General features: G+C 37.0%; 1 protein-coding gene across 8 annotated transcripts in view; it reads left to right on the top strand.

The window, feature by feature from the left end:
* Myo1b (myosin IB) overlaps positions 1-23,899 on the top strand; it is a 162,149-nt gene that overhangs the window by 98,546 nt on the left and 39,704 nt on the right. For all 8 annotated transcript variants that reach the window (XM_020158154.2, XM_020158150.2, XM_074071297.1 and 5 more), the window contains exons 7-13: positions 839-902; positions 11,657-11,755; positions 13,130-13,233; positions 14,607-14,754; positions 15,054-15,172; positions 18,203-18,289; positions 18,907-18,972. In XM_020158154.2, the coding sequence (XP_020013743.2) occupies positions 839-902; positions 11,657-11,755; positions 13,130-13,233; positions 14,607-14,754; positions 15,054-15,172; positions 18,203-18,289; positions 18,907-18,972 (687 nt within the window). The remainder of the gene's footprint in view (positions 1-838; positions 903-11,656; positions 11,756-13,129; positions 13,234-14,606; positions 14,755-15,053; positions 15,173-18,202; positions 18,290-18,906; positions 18,973-23,899) is intronic.

Below are 23,899 nucleotides of genomic sequence, written 5' to 3' on the forward strand. Positions count from 1 at the left end.
CCTATCATTTTGAAAGATAAAGTAGTGCTTAAGGAGAGTTACATACAAACCATCTATCTGACTGACTATGACTAAGGTAGGACATGAAACAAAATCAAGGATTGCCTTATTAAATTAACATACCCTTTTTCAAACAAGAAACAGCTACCAGGGTTATTCTGTTATTCTTGTTACTCTTTAGGCAATTATAGACCAATTCTTTTTTTAAAAATCACAGTATTAAACTCTGTGTATTTTAAGATTAAATCTATAAAGTACAACATGAACCTGGATTGTGTATTGCTGTATAATACAGTCAAAAGCCAAAAAAAAAGAAAAAAGCAATGATTAGTCTTTGATTCTAATCTGGTCCCACCACATAATCATGTGTTTTGAGTAGATATAAAAACAGAATGTTGCATTTCATCACTGTCCAGTATGTTTGGAGTTTGTAGCCATGGCTTAAAACACATTTTACATATAAAAATGAAATAACTTACCTTCCCAATTAATGCATATGGAAGTACTTTTTCCAGTTTTTATTCTTGATTTGAGAATACACATCCTTCAGAAGTTTGAAAAACATATCAGAAATGAAAAAGTCACATGATGGCTAAGAAGATCTATTTTTAAATTAGCAACAGGATAGATTGGTTTTGAACTAATGAGGTATTTAGTGTGAATTCCTTATGAAGGTATTTTTTTGCATCACGGTTTATAAAAGGCATTTAATAAAATTGCCTTTCTTAATTATGATTAAACAGATACATAAAAATAAGGACTTGATATTCTATTCTCTAAGAAATACACTGACTGTTTTGAGGCGACCTCGAGCACTCACTAAGTCTTTCTTTGACAGGGAAAATACATGGATATTGAATTTGACTTCAAAGGTGATCCACTGGGAGGAGTAATAAGTAACTGTGAGTATTTTACTTTAAATAGTTAAGTCTTTAAGGAATAGATACATGAACGCTTCCTTTTCTTGCATTTAGAATTTTAGCCTTTGTACTTCAGATTGCTTTATAATATAATGCAATTTCTAAATCTTTGTTACCTGTGAGAAGCTTCAAAAAAGTCTGCTCTAAAGAAATGTTTGTCCAACTGTTTTTTTACATCATCTTGGTCTTCAACCCAATCCATTATGAAAAAGTTCCTCCAATGGTTATTTTCTTTAACAGAATGTTTTTTTCTGTGATTAAAACAAAACATAAGTAAATTATTTATTTATTTATTGCTATTGAGGATGGAATCCAGGCCCCACCTATGCTAGGCAAGCACTGTGCTACTGAATTATACCTTTAGCCTTAAAACATAAATAATTGCTTTTAAATTAATAGCTTTTTCTGATATCTGGAGCAGATCTGTATTTGACATGTAATTTTGGGAAATTTTGATTCTCTTCCATTATATTTTTAGGTAATTGAAATGTGATACCATTAGGTAAAACAGATTTATTAGCCTCTTATAGACATGATTGTGACTGTGCTGTGCAAGTAAAGTGTTCTCTGTGAAAAGTAAAACAATGAAAGAGATCAGGTGAGCTCTGTTCAGTAGGCCACATCCAGGGTTTTCTGAAGTAGGCATGAGAGCTCCACACCAAGTTGTCAGTATCTGTTACAACTATACCATAGCTGTCAGTGCTTTGGAGCCAAGGTGCCCATGCCACTACCCTGATGTCTCTGTGTTGATTTTGTGACTAATTAGGAAGCTGTGCACCCCCAGCCATGCTCTGGTTATTCTCTCGAGTCTTAACAGATGTTTTCAGGACTATAGCACCAAATTTTCTATTGCTTCATCACTCAGAGTGCTGTTGAGGTGGTTAGAATGGAAAAAAAAATTCAGTCTGGAGTAGACAAAAAATGACAGACTTGACTGAAGTATTGAGAGCATATTCATTAAATTGGTTACAACACTGGCTTCCCTTCGAGTGAAATGTTTTTGCTGAACCCCAAATACTAAACAAGTAAAATGAACTGTGTTCTGGTTGAAGAGGATATGAATACACCAGAGCCCCTGCACCTCCAGGGTGCACCCAAGATCTTGCTGATCAGCCCTAGAGCCAGAGGAATGCCGCTTGAAAATTTGTGTGTTAAGTAATTTCAACACACTATACAACTGACTTAAAAAAAAAAATGTCATCATCATTCGTAGAACCCTAGGGCCAGAGTTCTTCATCTTTGAGACAGTGGGAAGGAATTGGATGACTGCTATGGTTCCTTCCATTTTATCATTCTGTAGTTCTCAAATGATTTAATTTCCCATTTTAGTTTGCATCACTGTACACTTTAGTGTGCTATTCATTGGGACTAGTCATATGTGTAAGAATATGTAATTGTTCTTACAATCCCTTGAACAGAAAGTTCTAATATGAAATGAAATTGGATAGGATAATGCTATTTAGGTTAGATGATTTTATATGTCAAATATAGAAGCAGAACTATTCATGCCAACTATGTATGATGTAATCAGAAGCAAGTGATTATAACCTCTGCCAGACTTGACATGCAAACTCCTTTCACAACATCCAGCAGCTGATGAGAGCTATCTAGGAAAAGGATTACCTCAGTTTTAAGACCACCATTTTCAGGAATGATTAATTTTTATTTTGAAAAGTATTGATCCATCTTTAGTGCTTTCTTTTTAACAAGGCAAGTAAACTCACGTTTTTAAATTAATAATACTCTTCTTAAATTGAGCATAAACTTGCTGTTGTTTTTTGTTTCTTTATTTCTTTTTATTTTTTGATTTATCATTCATTAATAATAGGGGATTCCATTGTGATAATTCTATACGTGCATACAGTGTACCTTGAACAAGTCACCCCCTCCATTATATGCCCATTCCCCGCTCTTCGTCTTCCTTGTTTTTATTGTAGAACTTCAGCTGAACAGTTCTGGAGTGTCTTAATTGATATTGTTCTTGAGGAATCTAGGAATAATTAGGAATTACTTATTGTAAATATGAGAAAATAGCTTTGGTTTTAAATTTTGAAATTTTCGAAGTTCTAAGCAGAAATGCTTTCCTGCCTCCTAATTCTTGTAGTATCCATGGAGAATAAATACTAAACATTAAGTTCTTTCCTAGTTAAGATTAATGTATCTTCACGAATGAATTTCATATGGTGTTTATTGCTGTCTGTTCCCACAGTGAAATTATATTAAAATTGGTGGTAGTGGGAACACCCTGGTATTAAGAGTGTCCTTTGCTTTGGAGAGGAAAGGAGCACATTAGTGGTGAGGACAGGAAATTTCATCTTGTGAAGATGGAGGACTGACTCATATGTGGCCACTGGGAATGCTGCCTGCTGGCTTAAGTGGCTGTAAAGCAGTGGGTAAATCCACTAGTGTTCTCTCTATGCTACTAGAAGTTAGCTTCTTGTAACCTGGGAGAAAACACAGATTTGCCATTTTCTAGGAAGTATATGTTGCCTCCTTTTCCAGCAGCAACCTAGTAAAAAACACAGATTGCTGTTAGCTAAAATTATTATCCTGAAAGTGGCCTGAAATACCTGCAGCTAGTTGTATACCCAGGAAGTGGAAAGAGAGGCCAGTAACTCATCTCTCTTTCTAAAACAGGCATGCTACACAATTTAAGTCTGGAACTCATTTGAGAGTTACTTATACCTGAGGTTAGTGTCAGTAGGAGAGAGGTGTTACTAAAGTAGCGTTTGCTCCACTAGAGAAGATAAAATGTGGAAGCATATCCAGAGGTCCACATGATAGGAAATGGCATTTTTTCCTGCTTTATTATGGCTTGTTGGTTTTCCTGTATTTATGCATTTGTATTTGAAGATTTTCATATCTAGCATTATAAACTGGGAACTTTGAGAAACTTGTTGTTTTAATACTCCTAGGCAGCTTTTATCTGTGTAGTTGGTGACAATTTAGACTGGGGAAAATATGATATAAATCTGAAGGGATTTTTGCCTGCTAAAAGAACAGCACAGTGAGCTATATGCTATGAAAATACTTTATGATTTCAAGTGAGCTATATAATCTATGTAAACTAAGGACAAGAAATAAGGCTACTCAATTCGTATCTCTAGCCCTTTGCCGAAATATATACTCTATAAGGACATAGACTTAGTTTGGTTTATTGCTGAATGACCAGCAGCTAAAATGTGTTTTACGTTTGATATATATATGTGTGTGTGTATATATATTATATATATATACACACACACATATATATATGAATTAATATCACAAAAGTAAATATATACAGTTGAGAAATTTGTTGAGAAGTAAAGCTCCTGCTTTATTGGGTAATTTTATTGGCATATTCTGTGCTGCTCATTTTAAAATAGTTTAAAATACTTTGTTTAAATTCCAGAAAGGCAAGCAAAATTATTGATAGTCAAACTTCATCTGTCGCTATCTTTTTTGTTTCAGCTTGGGGAGGAAAAAATTAGATCTTGTGAATTCTGAAGGGAGGCAGATGTTGAAATGAGTGTGCGTTCCAGTTAATCTTGACACCTAACAACTCCCCAAACTTAGAGTGTAAAATAACAATCCTTTCAAGTGTTCTGAAGGTTCTGTGGGTTAAGAATTTAGATGGAACACAGCAAGGTTGGCTTGTCCTCACCATGTGTGGGGCTTCAACTGGGAGCAACTTACAGGACTGAAGATTGGAATTCTCCGGAGGCTTTGTCATTTTGCTTCAGGCCTTGGCTGGGAGGATTCTGAGGATGGAGCACTTAACACGTGTCCTCCCGTGTGGTTTGAGCTTCTTTTAGCATGGCAGCTAGGTTCAGTTGTGACAGTGCATGTTCCAAGAGATCCTGAAGGAATCCTGAAGTAGCCTGGGAAGTCATGTGATCTGTACTGTTCAGTCAAAGTAGGCACAAGCATGTACACTTTCATAGGTAGGGAATGGAACCCTCCTCTCAAAGTGTCAAAGAATTAGTAAATATCATAAACAGTCACAATCATAGTTTTCAGAAACAGCCATGATAATTTCTCACCCTGTGTCTACACCCTTGGGTAGTCAGCCCTCTCTCTTGCTGACTCAAGGCTTGGCCATGAGATTTGTTTTAGTCAGTGGAAAAATTAGCAAATATAGCATAAGCAGAGACTTGAAAATTGGTTACATATTGGAGTTTGCCCTCTTGCTGCTCTTGGGATCTCTCGTCACTACCTTGTGAACAACCCTGGGCTTGAGTGCTGGATGATGAGAAGCACACAGAATGAACTGTCAGACATATTCATCTGTTATCTAAGGTCATTTTAGGTCAGTTCCTGGCACACTGCCAGCCTATGAGCAAGCCCAGCAGAGTCAGCCAAACTGGCTCAGAGCCATGAGCTAATAAATGGTAGTGTTTTAAGCTACTGAGATTTGGGGTGGTTTGTTACACAGCTCAAACTAACTGACACAGGGGTCTGATCATTTTCTTCACCCAGTTTTGGAAATGCATGTAAAATAGACATGGAAATCAAGTTGGAGAGGAAGCGGCTTTATCACTATAAAGGCAGGGTTGAAGAAAGGGGCTTTGGTTGATCACCCAAACACAGAGGTATGCTAGTAGTCTCTGGCAGTGGTAGTTTGGCAGTCATTGACAGCACTAAGCACCTGCAGCCTCTCCTTGTGTGCATTGCTCCATCTGTCTCACAGCATTGCAGTGTAGCGAATCCAGAAAGGTGCAGCCCTGTGTGCATGACCACCTCCTCCAAACCTCACTGTGCTGGGAGGAATAAGGGACTAAGAGAGGCTGGGGAATTACTCTAAGGAAGAACCTTCCACAGGCAAACAGGCAGCAGAAGGAAATGACCCCTCCCTTCACAGGGAAGGTGGGGGACAGAGCAAATTGCTCCTGACTCCTTTTCTTTTATAGCTCTTTGGAATTTATGATACAATTGTGTCATGCTTTTATGTGCTGTCTGTTTCATGGCGCATTGTTTCATCTGTATATGTGGCACACTCAGGCCATTTTGTAGATATGGGACATAATTTTGCTTTTTTAAATTGTTTGGGATTTATAGCTTTGTTCTTTCATATCTTTTGATTTTCTTGGTTGCAAGTCATTCATTATGAGTGAAACTACCTGTTATTATGTGTTCTCAAGGAGTCTTCTTTATTCCTTGGGATTATATACACCGAGGTGGAGTTGGAGACCACCCGTACGTGAATCAGCTCTCAGTAACTAGTGAATACCCACCAGTTAGCACTGTCTGCAATCTGTCTTCTTTAGGATCACGAATCATCAAAAAATTAAGACCAATACATTACCTCGCTTGAAATACTAGACCTTTTTTTTGTTTGTTTGATTTTTAAGGATCTTTATGAAGACAGAAATAATCAACATTGATTTTTTTTTTTTTTAAGAATAGGCTTCACCTGGAGCCACCCCACCAGCCTTATTTTTGTGAAGGGTTTTTCGAGATAGGGATCTGTGAACTGTTTGCCTGGGCTGGCTTTGCTTCGAACCACCATCCTCCTGATCTCTTGTCTACTGAGTAGCTAGGATTACAGGCATGAGCATGAGCTATCAGTGCCCGGCTTTCAACATTGATTTGAAGTGGCTGTAGCAGTGAAACTTACTCACTAATGGATGACTTTAGATAAAAATAGATGCTTTCCTTTCTCTTGACTTTGTTGTGGGTTTTTTTGTTTTTGTTTTTTGGTGCAAAAATATGTTTACCATGAAAAACAAATTATGTTTATCATGAAACAGGACTGTATACAATTTAAAAAGGTAGCTATTTTTGAATGAATTTGTGTAGTATGCATAATAATAAGATGTAAAAAAAAGACTAGATATTTCATTAGTTTTGCTTTAGGGTTGACTCTAGAATTTTAGAGTCAGATGCATTCATGTGTAAAGTTTCAATTATTAGACATTAAATTTGCATCAGAAAACAATCTGTGAAAATACAGATATACTGTATATGTGCAAGCGAATCCTAATTTTAAAAAGTAGTTAATTGTGTACACAGTAAGTCAAATATTCTTAATTTTTTAAAGCCCACACTAATTTTTCAGGTGCAAACTCTGGAAACTTGTAGAGCTTTTAGTGTAGCATGTTTAACTGTCTTTAATGTTGATTTTGTAACTTGAGGATACTGATTTTTGAGAAATTCAAGCTGATTCCTTAAAATTAAAGAGCTGGAAATTGTAGTGGAGGGAGGGGAACAGTTGTAACGTCAGGGCGTGTCAGATGCTTTATATTTCTCCAAACCTTACCCTTCAAATAAATAGTGATCTGTATGAGCTCAGGACTGGCTGAGAGCTCTGATGCCAGTGTTTATATGGGTTTCTTTTACTGTAATAAATACGTACCGTGAATGATTTGTAAAAAAGATACCTACTCCATCTTTTTAATGTTTGAAATTTGTCATTAGTGAACTTCCTAATTGTGAATCTTGAGGGTTTATGTCATCTATTTACAAAAAAGAATAGAATTGATTTTAGAATATGCTCAATAGGGAAGTAAACATAAATTCACATTCAGAATCTTCCACTGAAACTGTCATGCATTTTGCCCAGTTACACATTGGTTATTGGGCAGGTTTTTAAATTTTTTTCAGAGATAATGAGACAAGGAGAAAAATGATGATTACTTAGGTTATATGTACATGCTTGTTGCTTAATGTATCATTTTGCTTTAATGAAGAGGCATAAATCTATTGGAAGAACATAAATGACTCTGAGATGCTTTTTCAAATGTTCACACTGGAGCAATTAGAGAGGAGGTGCAGGGTCTTGGTGGGACTGTCAGCAGTTAACTTTTTGAGTCACAGTCTTTCAATGGGGTTTTTCTCTGTTATTCTGACCTCACTAGCAAAACTGAGTCAAAATTGATTCTTCCTAAATCTTCATCAAGAAATTAGATCACTTTCTTTTATATTCACATTCTTTATTTACTTAATTGTAATGGCAACCATTGGTGAGAATTTAATATTTTTCCCTAATTTCCAAATTCCTGCTGGTTTGGAAAGACAGTTAAAAAACAAAAGCTGGTTATGAAGTTACTGCCTCAAGACTGTGTGGTGCCTTCTGCCATCCATCCGCTACAGTGAATGGAAGGGAGTATTGAGGAGATGATAAATGAAGGGAGACAAGGGGAAAGCCAGGGGAAGTGTCATTCAGTCTGTGGCCACTTGTTTTTCTAGGTGAGGAGATTAGGCATAAAATGAAGAAATTTTTATCATGCTATCTCATCTTTCCTCTGTTATGCCCCAGATAATGAGGTGTTTGTTTTTTTTTTTTTTTCCTTTTTCCAGCCCTTATTCATTTTATTTCTTTTTGTTTGTTAAAAGAAGTAGATCTTTCAGCTGGTGCAGTGCCTTAGGGAGGTTGTCCTGTGACTTGCACAGTACATGTTGTGGGCTAGCTGGTAATTACTCCAAACGAAGAAAGCCCCTCAATGATGACTTGGTTCTTTGTGTTAATGGTCAATTGGTACTGTCATGGTGGGATAAGGGGGCAGGCTCTGATTCCATTATTTCTTTGTCCCTGTCCCTTTAATGTTTCCTTTAGAATTCCTTCATTAGTTTATCTCTTCCTTTACAATGTAAATTTATATTAACCTTGATAGAAACTTTGTATCTTGAGAAGGGGATATAGCTACATTAGAATATCTGGAGACTCTCATACTCTCCCCTGTACTGCATGTCTGACAGGTAGCAGTAACTCTTCACTAAATCTCGTTAGCAGAGGCTCAGTCAGTAGTGGCAGAAGTACCTAAGGCAGAAGAGAAGGCTGTGTCAGTGTTCTGCTTTGACTTCATTCGGGGGCACATTTAAGTAAATTAAAGTGGTCAGGTGGTAAGTCCCTTGATGAACTGAGTTTATGTTCTCTATTTGATACGAGTTCATGCTGATAGATTATGTTGGTGCATGCACATTTAGTACAAAATACCAATAGGGAATGGTTTTAGGCATTAGTAAATTATTTTGGGGCAAACATTTTCCCTAATTACTTTTCTTCCTGGAAGCTCATGACTTATGAGAAAAGTCATAAGGAAGCTGAAATAGGAGGCTCTGGGGTAATAGAGTGAGTATTTAAACTAGTAAAACCTACAATTGCTTTGTAATAAAAGCTTATCATCTTGTGAGAGTTGCTTAGTGAAATCAGATATTTCATGTGAAGTGTAGCATTTCCAAGTGTTTAGGGATTTTGCATTTTTTTGACTGGAAAATTATAGAGTATAAGCAAGATAGTCCAGTCACTCAAAATTTTCTCTTGTCTTTTACCAAGAGTGTGACAGCAGCCTCATTTTCTCGTGGATGAGGTAGGGATTATAAAGCCCAGGTCAGAGAAGGTGTTTGGGATTGAGTGTGATGAACAGAAAGCATGGGATACGTAGTGAAGTCAGTGGAAGTTCCCTGTCTACTCCCTTTGTCCACCTTTCCTTTTAAACACACACATTATTGTGCTTCCTGTTTGGCTGTGGTAGTCATTACTGATCGCATCAGTACAAGTGGGTCAAGGAGTACATTTGGCTGACATTCCTTCTCACATCATGCCCAAGTGAACATTATTCTTTAACTCAGTGGTTGTTCTCTGCTGAATCCAACAGCCATGGCTGTTTCTACACTCACTGTAGTCTGAGCATTTGATCAGAAGTGTCAAGCATTAGACTAGACATTGTGTCACAGATGCACAGTGTGACCAAGCTTGTCACATGCCCTTTGAGGGTATTATTTTACGTCTTGAAGTATCACAGTTTGCTTTTTGAATATGGTTGTGCAAATGCTGCCAGATACTTGTTTGTTGTCATAATTGAGGTGTCACTGTTGAATGACAAGGCAGCAGCCTTCCCAGTGCACAGGTTCTGGAAGACGTGGCAGGGTCCCAGGGCAATGGGAAGTACCTGGATATTGTGGTTACTGCCTTCCCCAACATTGTCATCTTTCTCATAAGCACTGTGTCATCTCACCTTGAAAAGAGTTGCTGCTGTTGGTTTGGGTGATGTGATAACTAGGAACATGTGTGATTTGTAGGCCAGAAGAAGAAAGTCTTTGTTTGCAACCAGTGCTGGGCTCATTCCCAAATAGTTCCTGGCACACAGTAGGGGGGCAGTAACTGAGCTGATTGGAGGGATTTGCGCATGAATGGACGAAGTAAACTGTGGTGTTTGTTTGTATCTTTCACTAGCCAAGTTACCTTCTTCTAGAGTGGGGAATTTCCTGTGAGGATTAGCATCTCAGTGAAGAATCTGTAGGTTCTCTTCTGAAACTGTGCGAGTTCTGTTAGGACCCCATACAAGCTTACCGGTGATAAGAAGAATCGTAATGTACGTTTATCTTCACCTGTGTGTTCTTCCACTCTCTGTGTCAGTGTTTATTTACTAATTGATTGAAACTATTTCCTTATGTTATATTCCTACTTGTGCTTTTCAGTTTCTACTTGTTATTTGTTTCTAATTTGAATTCTTTATTCTCCATCTATGATTTCAGAGCATGGCAGTCTTCCAAGTCATGGGAGAGCTGGAGATGAAAAATTCCAAACAACTTATTTCTAATAATTTTTATATTTATAAATTTTTGTTCTTTTTTGGATTAATCTTATGCTTCCTTGCAACCCACCTCTTCATTCTTCCAGTGAAGTTAAGATGCCCTACAACTTACCATTCATCAAAACTACCATTAAGCCTGGCATGGTGGTACATGTCTGTGATCACAGAGACAGGAGGATTGCAAGTTCAAAGTCAGCCTCATAGTGAGACCCTATTTCAAAAGAAAAGAAAAGAAAAAAAAACTATACTTTTTAATTCACCCTCGGCTTCATCCTCAAATGTGGTGTGGATTCCAGTAATACAAATTTTAAAATTCAGTGGTCATTTCCACAGAGGTTGCACGTTTTAGATTTCAACTGATTAGGAATCAAATGTGTCTGTTCTCTAGAATTAGTGTTCAGTAATGGGAGTACTGATTTGAAATCTTATAGCTAAAATTGACATTTGCCTATAGAGTCCACTGTCCGTCTGTCTGTGTCCCCCTTCCCTACTGGTGAGGGATCAGCAGGATTCTGGACAGGAATATCCTTTGACATTGTATTTGCCCTCTGAAGTATATTGCCACAATGACTCCTTTCCTGTTTCTTTCTTTTTTCTTTTTATTTTTGAATATTAGCTTGACAGCTTAAATTTATGACATTAAAATTATCTGCAATCAATGAATGTATACGTTCAAATAACACCAAATTCCAAGACTTCAAGAAATCCAGAAAAATAAGCTTTTCTTTTTCCAGAAAGTGGAGAGTGGGTGTGGAGTAGAGGCTGCACTAGGGTCAGATGGCTAATTTCAGATCCTAGTTCTACCAGTTACCAACTGACAGCCATTGTTTTTAGCTCTGAAATGACCTTGTAAAATGTTTGGGAGGATTCAATGAGATAATGTCTGTGAAGCACTTAGCTCATAGCAAGATCTCAAAACTTGTTTTTGTCATTGTAATTATTATATGAATTCGTAACTGAAATGGCTGCATTTCATTGCTTAAATTTGCAATATGTCCTAAAAACTGTATTATTATTTCATTGGCTTGTTCACTGTAACTTATTTTGCATATTCACTCCTTAAAAAGAACCTGGTTTGTTTAATTTGGTAATTTTAGTTGTGCATGTTTGTGAAAGTCAAGCTGAAAATGTAACTTTTTGTTATTTTATAATATAAAACAAAATGGAAAAGTAAGCAAGCAAAATGAATCCTGTATTATGACTTCTTTTTCTCTTTAGATCTCCTAGAGAAATCTCGAGTTGTTAAGCAGCCAAGAGGTGAAAGAAACTTCCACGTGTTCTACCAGCTGCTCTCTGGTGCCTCTGAAGAGCTCCTCCGTAAGTCCCTGTTTTGTGTTTCAAGGTGTTACAACATGTTCCAAAGCATTCCCCTTAACACTCATTCCTTCTTAAAAGTTTTCTTTCCATGGCTGGTTGATGTGGAGAATATGATGTGTTTTCTTCTAGCAAACCACAGCATTTGTTTCATCAGAGACTGTGCTATACATTTCAGAAAGATTAAAAGAGTCTGATATTGGGGGGGAGTGCTAATCCCAAATTTTAAAAGTAAAATGGAAGAATATTTCACTTGGGGAAACAAAATTAGTAGGGAACAGTAAACAGTAAATAACAGTTATATAAAAGCAAATTGTTCAGTGCAGGTTTAAAACTATCGACAAGGACAGACCCCAATAGCTAATGGCTAAGTAATGCAGACTGAAATAAATGGTTCAAACAAGAAGAGCTATGAAGAGTCAGCCATTCTCAGGAAGAAAAGTCATCCTCACTCATACCAAACACACATTAAAGGAGCACTGAGGTATCTACATATATTTGCAAAAAGATAAAGCTGGCAGACTTGCGACTGATCTGCTTAAGCTGATCTATTAGACTGCATAGGTGGGTGTCACTTCAAAGTGAGGACCCCTTTCTGGGGAACTAATTAGCAGTCCCAGCTAGAATCACAAAATGACCAGAGCCTACCACAAGCTATACCACTTGGTGGAATATATCTCACCAGAATAATTCAAATGAATGTAATAAACAATTTAGATAAAGAATATTTTCCACTCTCCAATATTTATTACTATAAACTAGAGAAAACCAAATATGTATTGGAATAGCATGTCAAAGATACTTTAAAACTAAGGAATGGGACTTAATAACAATAAATGTAAAAAAAGCAGTTTGAGTAATGTACATTGACAAGCGATTTTAGGAAAATGCTGGTATTAATATTTGGGCATCAATTTTTATTCTGTTGATTTAATACATAATATGAAAGTTACCTTCTCTGAAGTGTTTAAAAAAAAAATGAGATACTGCCAGGTGTGATGACTCAGACCTGTAATCCTAGCTACTTTTGAGGCAGAGATCAGGAAGATGGTGGTTTGAGACCAGCCTGATCAAATAGTTTGCAAGACCCCATTGCAACCAATGACGAGGTGAGGTGGCATGCGTCTGTCATCCCAGCTACTTGGAGAAGCACAAATAGAAGGATGAGTTCCAGGCCAGCCCTGGCATAAAATGAGACCTATCTCAAAAATATCCAGCACAAAATGGGCTGCTGGTATGGCTTAAGTGGTGAAGGCTAGCAAGCCATGAAGCCTTGAGTTCAACTCCTAGTACTGTCTAAAAGAAAATATATATGAGATACTGAAAATGATTATATCGATTGAAATAACTTTTCAATTTGTATTTGTGATCGAACAGACAAACTTAAGCTTGAGCGGGATTTCAGCAGATATAACTACCTAAGCCTGGACTCTGCCAAAGTTAATGGAGTGGATGATGCAGCCAGTTTCAGAACCGTTAGGGTAAGACAAAGTGCTTTTATTATACTTTAAATGGATCACACCATATTGCTCATCAGAACTGGTAATAATTCTGAGCTTTCTTTAAATTATAACTCATGCTCCCTAAGGTTTTAGAATTGTATAAGAATTTGTTACATTTTTTATTAGTTTGGTTTTTTACCAGCTCAACAATCATACATGGTTGCAAAGGCTGTGTTTTACTAGCACGTGTGATTTTACCATTTATCAAAAGGAGCTTTCATATATTATCATGGGACTTGACTCTTTTAATGTTGTATTTAAATTCCAAGTGTTTTTACAGCCAAAGTTTTATAGCCAAAGTTAATTTCCAAGTGTGAAAACTGCCCTTGGATCCTGTTAAATCGAAACTTTTTGAGACAGAAAATCCTGTTTTTATACAGTTTTAGAAAACTGATGTATAAACCAGAAGGATTAGCATTCCACATTCATTAGAAAAGAAATGATTATACACAGTACTCTCTTTTCTGTCTTTATGTAGTGTGCACTTTCAGAATTACTCCCATTATGACACTATGTAGTAAAAGGAACTTATTCCAAATGAGGCCGCTGCGGTTGTGGGGAGGTGGGGAAGCAGTCACATTGGAGATGAAACAGGATAAGCATCAGGTAATCATTGTAGATGAGTGAAAAGGACATGGGGATTCTTTTCCCGCTCTCTTTACCGTTGTATATGTTTAAAATGTACATCACCCCATTGTTATGTAGCCTAGACATACACACACATACTAAGAATGCCAGCTGTTCTCAAAAAGAAAGCATCTCAGACTGTGCCATTTTTAAAAAACTGTATAAAAATCCTCATATGGAAGCAATAGACTCCACTCCTGGACATGATTTTGTTTTTAAGACCTGAGTCCAAGGCCAGTTCTGTAACCACTTTGCCTGGCACATAATTGGCACACCTTACAATTTAGGAAGAATGAGTGCTCCTTGCACCTATAGTGTCTTGATGAGGCACTTCATTTTCGCAAACCAGTTTTTCTAATATGTAAAATAAGCGAAGATGTTTTCTTAGTTGGGGGTGTAGAAGCATCTTGTTTGGTTTTATTTCTTGTAGCAAAACCCCAGTGTAAACCACATACATACTGTAGTGATTGAAATGGGGTAGGGACGGAAGCTTTGTCCCCATCCTCTTTGTCTCCTGCCATCTTGCTTCTTGCCTTCCCTGCTCTGTGGCAACAGCATGCAAAATATCCCTGGGACCCTTGAATCACAGTTTAAAACCACTAAGCAAGAAATAGCCTTGTCTTTTAAGATTTTTTGCCTCCAGAAGTAAATCTATAATATGATACATTTAGAAGAAAAAAAAAAAAAACTGCCAAAACAAAATAGGTGTTCTTTTCTGTCTCCAGAATGCCATGCAGATTGTGGGCTTTATGGATCATGAAGCTGAGTCTGTCTTGGAGGTGGTGTCAACGGTGTTGAAATTGGGGAACATCGAGTTCAAGCCTGAATCGCGAGTGAATGGCTTAGATGAAAGCAAAATCAAAGATAAAAATGGTAAGTCAGTGGAGAATCAGCTTTGTTTAGGGAACTTGCTTTGAACTTTTGCCCAGTTTTTAATCTAGAAAGTAAAACTTATGTTTTGCATTGGTTTGAAAAAAACTTTCTAGTGAAACGAAGCAAGAAATGTACTTGTAGCTAAGTTTTAAATCTCTTAGTTTATATACATTAGTCTGTTCAATTTGAGTGTAATTTAGAAAAAAAGAACAGCTTAGGCCTCAGTAATGATAATTAGCATCTCCCATAAGGTCACCTTTTGTGTCCATTTTCCTCTGCCCTCCCTCTTCCCCCAACAGAGTTAAAAGAAATTTGTGAGTTGACTGGCATTGATCAGTCCGTTCTAGAACGAGCATTCAGTTTCCGAACAGTTGAAGCAAAGCAGGAGAAAGTTTCAACTACACTGAATGTGGCTCAGGTGAGTAAATCTTAATGTACAGAAGAAAAATTTTTTTTTAAGTTGCTGATTTTTTTATGTGAACTTTTGTTTTGCAGGCTATTATTTCAACTGACACACTGTATTCTAAGCATCGTTCTGGGTTTTGGGGACCCAGAGGAAAACTAAACAGATAAGGATCGCTGCCCTCAGGAACCTCAAACTTCAGGCAGGGGCAGCTGGATAATAGTCAGTAAACATAATAAAGAAATGATGTAGCAAGTCAGCAGGTGATAAGTGCAGTGACAAAGACAAAAGTAGAGCAGAATGAGGAGGCTCCGGAGGGACAGGGAAAGAGGCTGGAGGGAAGTAGGAAATGACTGGAGCAGTTCAAAGGGTCATCTGGCTGGATGTGGAGAGCAGTAAGCAGGGGTACAAAGAACAAAGCATCTGGGTTCCATTGGAGTTGGTGAAATGTGGACCCTTCCTGGATGTGTTTTGAAAGCAGAGTTCACAGGTTTGCTGATAGCTTGATGGTATAAGAAAGAGTCAAGGATGACTCAATGTTTTTGGTCAAGCTACCGGAAAAATGAAGCTACCATTTACTGATTTGGTAAAGAGAGTGGAGGAAGCCAGTTTTGTGGTCAAATGGCCAAATTGGACTCCCTGCCTTTCTTGTTGTACCCCCTGAGGCCAGTGAAGTCTTTCTAAGACATGGATCTGAGTTGTTGCTTCTTGTTCTTTTGGTTCAAGTTAAACGGGTGGATGTTTGGATGATACGTGTATGTCTGTGTACCCAGGCAGCATCTGGAGCCCTGTGCAATGTAAACCCTTGGTTCTGTGGCTTAGCCATTTCCCTCCAGTCACTGCTGCTCTGGGCTAGAATTAAATGACTAATTCAGAACTTTCCACTTGGGCCAACTTTGTTTATTCAACTATATTCTCTTGTCTCATCCTTCTTATAACTAGCCTTATAACTTTTACCTTAAGCCTCTAGAAGACACGGTAGAGTTTGGGCCTTCTCTCAAGAATTTCAACCATCCTTTACTTTCTTTCAGCATTGCTTTCTTAGTTTAGGGGAGTTATAGTAGATGCAGATAATAGTACAATTTTATATATATGGAGATTTGGGGTATTGCAGTTCTTTCCTCAGTGTAACTGTGTCTGTCTTTCCTCTTAAATTACTGCTTTGCTTCTGTTTGCTGTCTGTCAAAGTCAGCTTCACTCTTCAAAGTCAGATGGTGAGTGGCTTACTTGAAGAAGATGTTGAGAACCTGCACAGCACAGGTGCCCACCTGGACTCTTCCTAGGGAAATAAGGGATTAAGAAAGGGTTCATAGCAAGATTTAGATGTATAAAGAGTGGGTGAATGGGTGTTTCAAAAATAAAGCATTGAGAAAAGGCGGGTTTGGAGCACAGAGCAGGGACAGGAGCAGGAGAGGCAGGCTTGGTCACTTTAGCTTTGGGAAGAGGATTCAAAGCAGCATGGCTGGGACTTGAGTATGGACAACAGTCACCTGGGGCTTGTTGAATGCAGTTTGCTGGCTGCACCCCCAGAATGTTGGATTCTGTGGGCCTGGGTTAGGACCAAAGAATTTGCATTTCAGTAAGCGTAAAGAGGCTGCTGCTGCTGGTCCAGGATTACATTTGGAAAACCAGTGAGTTCAGAGGTTTTCCCAGAGCAAATAGTAGTTGTTAAGTTTGTATGAATGTCATGAGAAGCCTTTGTTGTTTAAAAAGGTCCTGTAGGGATATGTGGATTTGAGGGTCGTTTTTTATTGTGTGTGTTGCTTTTTATTCATCCTCTACAGAAGCTAGACCAGGTGCCTCCTACCTCATTCCTTGATGAGCTTATTTGAGCTACCTTGTATCTTTGGGTAAAACTTTTGCCACATTTTGTTAACCTTTAGCATGAGATAATTTGGCTTGAGATCCTCAGTTTCCTGGGGCCCTTGAATCACAGTTTGAAACCACTAAGCAAGAAGTATTCCCACATAATCTAAGACACCATGCTCTTTATAAAATAAAAATGTACTGGTTTATTTTAACAGTAATGCCTGACTGTACTTATAAGTAGCAAAATACACATACATGGTCAGGATGCTGTAAAAATAGCAAAATTTGTAGCTTTCTTCTTCTAAGGCCAGTTCCTTCTTAGGCTGCTGATGTCATCCCAGCTCCCCAGGAGGCTGAATTCAAAGTCCTTAGTTACTTCCTGGACACATGGATACCCAGTACCTTCAAGAGCACTCAGACTTGACTTTTTCCAGCCTTTAGATTCTCAGTCTTTAAGACATGTGCTCCTGCCTTGTTTTTGTCTAATAGCTCTGAATAGCTTTAAAAGTACTTAAGTGAACACATGAAAAGAATTTTATTTTCATTGTACAATTTATGAAAGTTCATTGGGGAAGATTGTTTTTACAAAACTCTTAAGGACTGGGGTATGGTTCAATTGGTAGAGTGCTAACCTAGCAAGCACAAAGCCCTGAGTTCAATACTCAGTACCACCAGGAAAAAAAAAAGAAGAAAACACTCAAAAGGTTGAATGAAGAAACATTTATTGATCCCATCCCCCTGAGCTATTTTAATTTACTTTGAGCTTCCTTTCTGATGTGTGGGGGTGGAAAAAAAAAAGCTACTGTATTAAGTATACAGCTTTTTTATTTTCACACATAAGCATTTCCATTTTATTACTTAATTTCATAACTTTTTCTATAATGACAATACAATATCCCTTTCAATGAATGTTTATGTATTCTTTTCCTATTGTTGGACTTCTGAATTGCTTCTGGTTTTCCTCTGTTCCATAACATTAAGAATAAATATCTTTGTGGGAACAAGTTTTGCAATATTTAGAACTTGTTTCCTAAGGTGCAAAAAAATAGAATATGTGTAAGTAAGCAATTTACCTAATTCTCTTAATGGTTTCACTGCTCATCCGGAGTGTAAGAAAAGCTGGTTCTCAAAAGAAATTTGAAAGAAAGGGGCTTTAAATATTTAAAATATATATGTATATATATTCTCATGATTTTGTGGAAAATAAGTATTGTAAGTTCTTTTTCTTTTTAATAGGCTTATTATGCTCGTGATGCTCTGGCTAAAAACCTCTACAGCAGGTTGTTTTCATGGTTGGTGAATCGAATCAACGAAAGCATTAAGGTACCAAGTCTCTACAGGCAAAGAAATCAGCTGTGGTACATAGCGTACACAGTGTAGCCTTGAAGTTGAAGAACGTTAGGTTTCATAATCAGATGATCACCACTTTGAAAGATTATTCCTTAATAAAAAATCACCTCACATAAGATTGGATTGGGGTTTTCTTTCTTCTGTGTTGCCATGTGTGTTATAGCTTACTGGTGACTGAATAGTCCAAAGGCCTTGACAGAGTTGCATCCATGTGCTAACTCGTTGCACACATCTGGCTGAAAGGTCACTTTACCTTTGCAGTTACTAATAAGTTCTTCACTAAAATGAGAGCAGTAAACTAGTTATCTTGAAAGGCCTTACCTCTTGTAAGAGTCAATGATGCCTTTTTTTTTTCTTCTTAATAAATAAAGCACTAGTAGTGCCTTTTAAAACTAAGTCACCTGTTACTCAAATTTCTAAAGGATTCCATGCTGATATCCTGTCTCATAAGCTTTAAAAAACAACCAAATTAGTTATTCTTCTAGTTAAAAACAATTAACTTATAATGTGTTATAAGCATCCATATTCCTTGGATGCTTACAGTGTTCTGTTAAACTGAAATTAACTTATTGATTTGAAATTTTTTTAAGGCACAAGCAAAAGTAAGGAAGAAGGTCATGGGTGTTTTGGACATTTATGGCTTTGAAATTTTTGAGGTAAGATTTTAAAAATATTTTGTTAATGCTATTGCTAAAATGGAACAACTGGAAATTAAATCTTACATTTTATAGACAACTTTCATCATAAGTAACTATAACTTCGAATTTATAAATAACCGTAGGGTAGGTATAACCATACTTGGTTAAGGGTGTGTGTGAGAGAGAGAGAGCACACGTGTGTGTGTGTGTGTGTGTGTGTGTGTGTGTGTGTGTGTGTGTGTGTGTGTAAATGCTAAAAGCCAACATATGGAGACACTGCTGTTTAAAAGAACTTATTTTATTAGTAGTTGACTTTTGAAATTACAAATTTGAAATTCTTACTTGGAGACTTCTAACAAGCTGTCCAGATATTATGCCTGTTGCCATTCACTCATTTGTTTGTTGTTTAAAAAATGAGGCAGATAGGTACCATTAAAAAAAAAAAAAAAATCCAGGAATGGGAGGGCCAAATGTTCTCATGCCCTGAATAGGGTTGATGAATACTTCTTTATGAGATTCAGAGAGTGAAGGTGGGGGTGGGGGTCTAGATTAGATGATACCTTGATTCTTACCCCGTTATAGTCTTGAAGTAATAAATTCTCCCATACAGGTTTGAATAATTTCTACTGATGTTCAGAATTAATTTTTTAGAAAAAGACTTCATGCTGACTACAGAGTAAATATTTAAACAGTACATATTTATATTAGAATTTCCTATTCACCTTGCTAACTTTAACATTTAGAAATAGTTTTAAGGACCTATTAAAATAATTCAGTTTTAGGAAGTGTTTTACTTGGGGTTAGGGAAACAATGAGTATACTAGGGCACTCCTTTCTTAATTCTTCCCCACAAGTAATAATTTGTGAATTCCTATAGGAGACTAGGCCCTGCCCAGAATGACCACCCTAAGACTTTGCATGCTCCAAAAAGTTGCAGTCATAGAATAACAGAAAAACCAACAAAACACTTCCCTTTAGTTGACTGTCCTTTGTAAAAAATTCCTTTTTTTGGATACATGTTTATAATAGTACATTCTTCCTCAGTCATGCTCCATACTTGGTAGCTAGTGGTCAGTACTTATCAAGAACTGACTGTCTGCAAGGACTGTCTGATTTTAATCTTCAGAACAACCTCATGCAAGCAGCTGTTGTTATTATTCCCATTTTACAGATGAGAAAATAAGGCTCTAAAAGTCAAGTAACTCCCCCCAAATTATGCTGCTACTAAGCAGCAGACACAGGGCCTAAATTCTAGGTCTTCTAATATTTGCATTTATTGCTTTTTTTTCAAACTAGGGTTAAGTGAACAGCCATTTCATCACCTTTCTCCCTAAAATCACAGGTTCCCCAATATTTGGACAGGAGGAGAAAACAAAATGTTGTGATAAATGTCTGATTTCCCCCATTTTTCTGCCCTTGTCATCACTCCTAGCTCTTGGCTGGTGTTGGGAGCCTTCCCAGATGGAAGTGTGTGTCCTGGCAGTTTCCTCCACCCCCATGGTATTCCCAGAACACAGACCTTCCACATAATGTCTGCTTATATTGGTACCTCTGTAGCAGGATCTGCAGAGGAAAGCTGCCAGGCCCTTGGTAAAAGGGAAGAAATTTGAAGTTTATGAAAAGTAAATGGCTTGTGTAGACTCAGAAATCACTATGCTCAAATTAAAATTTCTTTCTAGCAAGACCTGAGGTTACTGTCACTAAATGGAAAGGATGTCAAAGTCATTCTTTACAGTTGTCTGGGAAAAAAGATTTCTTACCTAATACATTGCCCATCTAAATTTAAAAGATTTCATGAGCAGGGCAGATGGTAAGCAGAGGTTTTCTTAGAAAATTAGAAGAAAAAGTTACATTCAGTGGTATTTCTTAAAGATACTGATTTTATTTTAATTTTGCCAGAAAAAGACTTACTGATCTTTAGCCAATAGGTAATTCATGTCACAATACATGAAAACTTTTTAAATGGCATAATGGGGTTATGATGGGACAGCCACTTAGCTTTGTCTCCCAATATGTCCTAAGATCTAATTAGCTATGGGAAAGGAGACCCTAATAGTACTCATGAGTTACACCTCATGAGCAATTTGAGTCAGTTCTTACATATCTGCCTAATATGCACCAGAGCCCAGTGGTAAAGGAGACAGATAAGTCCATTATCTGCCTGGAGCTCGCAGTCTTGGCTTTACATTTGTAGGCCTGGTGCTGCCTGAGAACACATCTTATGGGGTAGGAAGTTCTGGTCAGGAGACTGAATTACTTTTTGAAAGTATTTGTTATGGATCTGATCAGAAGAGAAGTTGGAAGTTACTGAGCAAAATTTCCTTGAACTTGAACTAGGTGAAGTACCTTTCAGTAATCATGGAATATTTTTCACTTATGGTTAATTCAAGCTTCTCTTCAAGTGTGTCTTCCATCTTCAAATTAAGCCATTGATTTTCTCAGCACCGTCAACAGCTAGAAACTTAAGTAATTATTGAAAACATAGTCATTGTTTCTAAATGTTATTCTTCCTTTCTTTAGAGCAGCCCTCGACTTTAGTAGTTCTCACGCTGCACATTGCAATCACCTGGGGAGTGTTTGAAAATTCAGATGTCTAGGCTGTACCCAATCTCTAGGGTGGGACCCTAGTAGCCATATTTTTAATGCTCCCAGTGTGCAGTCAAGGTTGAGACCAAATGTTCTATAGTGAACTCTAAATTGCAAACACATGTGGCCTTCATGATGTCTGACCTTGTAAGACATCAGGCTTCACCTAATGGCCTTCTATATTGAAATCAGATCCCTACATGTAAAATATAACTAAAACAAAACAGGTTCCATTTTTAGTCCTTAAAAAAAAAACCTTTTAGCCAAGGACAAATCTAGTCAGTTATAGCTACAGCACAATCTTCTGGTGGCCATGAAAACATTAAAAGTTAATTTTTTCTATGCAGTAAATGGTTCATCTCCCCCCATCCCCATTTCCAGTTCCTTGAGAGAATTAAGAATTTTTTTATTATAATTAATTGTTCTCTCATTTTCCTTTCTAAACTTTCTCAGATAAATCTTCAAGCATCCTGATTTTTAATAACTTGCTTATTTTCTATTTTATAAACAAATTTGTGCGAATTTAGAATAGAAATTTAGTTGAGTGCTTTCGGATACTTTTATCTGCTTTTTGTGTACAAAACTACAAAGTTTTAAAAAAATTCTTTTAACATATTTTTCACATACATACCTCAGATACCAGTGTGCATTTTTGTGTATTCTCAGCAATACTGCAGTAAATGGAAACATTGGACAGTGTGTAGTTTTGGACACAAGGAAGCTCAGCTAATTGAGGACTTACAGTACCACAAGTTAAAGTCGCAATACCAAAGCAGTATTCAGAATTCTCGTTAATACAAAAATGGATAGTTCTGTATTTTCCACCCAAGAGAAAATAATAGAATGTAAACAAAATTCTGCCTTTGTTCTTCAGTGAAAATTGATTGTAAGAATTAAGAATTTTTGCCTTTAAGAATGTCATAGGCATCAGTTATGGAGAGTAAAGGTCCAGAACACTTTTTTAAACTTGTCTAATTCTGCCTCAGTGACCCCACAGACAGTTCCCATGAAACCCTTTTTTTCAGCTGAACTGGTAGAAACCTTTCATTCCCTTTGCTCCCTCTCTAAATGGAAGAGGAAAACTGATGCATTAAACCATGGGATAATGACACGTGGATTTAACTGCAAAACATTCCGCTACCAGCTGAGTGAATAAGCTCTGCCTTGCTGGCTGCATGTGATCTGATGTCAGTTTAGAAAACAAATTAGTGGAACATTGATACCAAAAATAAGTCGAAGCGAATTGAAATTCATAGAGAAAAAAAATCTAACTATAATCAATCCAGCTTTCCAAAGGGAGAAAATTATAATCCACATACTCTAACAATTTCACACAATTAAGTTTGGGCATTCTTACAGCTGAGAATTTGGTCTAAGTACATATCTGATACCTATTAAAACTGGTGATCGTTTACTGGGAAAATCTAACTAAGCATTAGTGTTCTAGATAGAGACCATAGCAGACAGCAAAGGCTGATTATTTCACTTCTCATACAGTTGAGCTAGTTTCATTCAGGCAAGGTGCTAGTTATTTTTAATTATGCACTTGTCGTCGTCTTGTTGTTATGCATTCCACTGAAAGTTACCCCTCTTTGGGGGTCTGTGTTAGGCAGAGATTGTTCCAAATAAAACACACTGATACTTGGGTAAGAGTCAAAGTAGCCCAGGAAGTCCATCTCATGATTATAGAACTTATTTTCTAAATTCTTCTTAAAAGGAATTGAACTCTAGCTGTAGTCAATACCTTCAGTCCTAGTTTTTCACCTTCAGTTCTAATCCTTCATTTGCATGTGGTAGAGAACTTATGTTTGAAAGAGCCAACTTAAAGTAGATTTAAAAATGAAAATGTTGACAGTTGTGTGTTTGTGTGTGTATAAGTACTCCTGCTCCTAGTTTTTAAAATCAAAGCCTATTTAAAAATATGTAAGAAAATCACTGTAATACTGTTTTTCTTAAAATTTACCACTTTTGAGTTATGTACCTGGAAGAAAAATTTTATATATTTAAAGGGAAGTTGTCTAAAACTTTAGCCCATCATTCAGTTTTATGAATGTCTTGAAAGGAAAGTATTTAATGTTAAATGTTTTTGTCATGTTTTGAAGAATTTTTTGACGTTTGCTTTCTTAAGAGGCAATTACTGCTTTGGGGCCTATTTCTTGACGGGTTGTTAAAAATGGATTATGATTAAGTGCATTATATTGTTCTACAGAAACTGTAGTATAATTGGACTACCAAAGATTTTACATAAACCTTTGCTAGGGCCAGCAGCACTTTTATTACAGTATTACAACCCAGTTTACATATAAATGTGTTGTTTCATTTATTATGCAAGAGACATCACTATATTTAAATTATGAAG

The sequence above is a fragment of the Castor canadensis genome, chromosome 4, assembly GCF_047511655.1.
Source record: "Castor canadensis chromosome 4, mCasCan1.hap1v2, whole genome shotgun sequence".
NCBI lineage: Eukaryota > Metazoa > Chordata > Mammalia > Rodentia > Castoridae > Castor > Castor canadensis.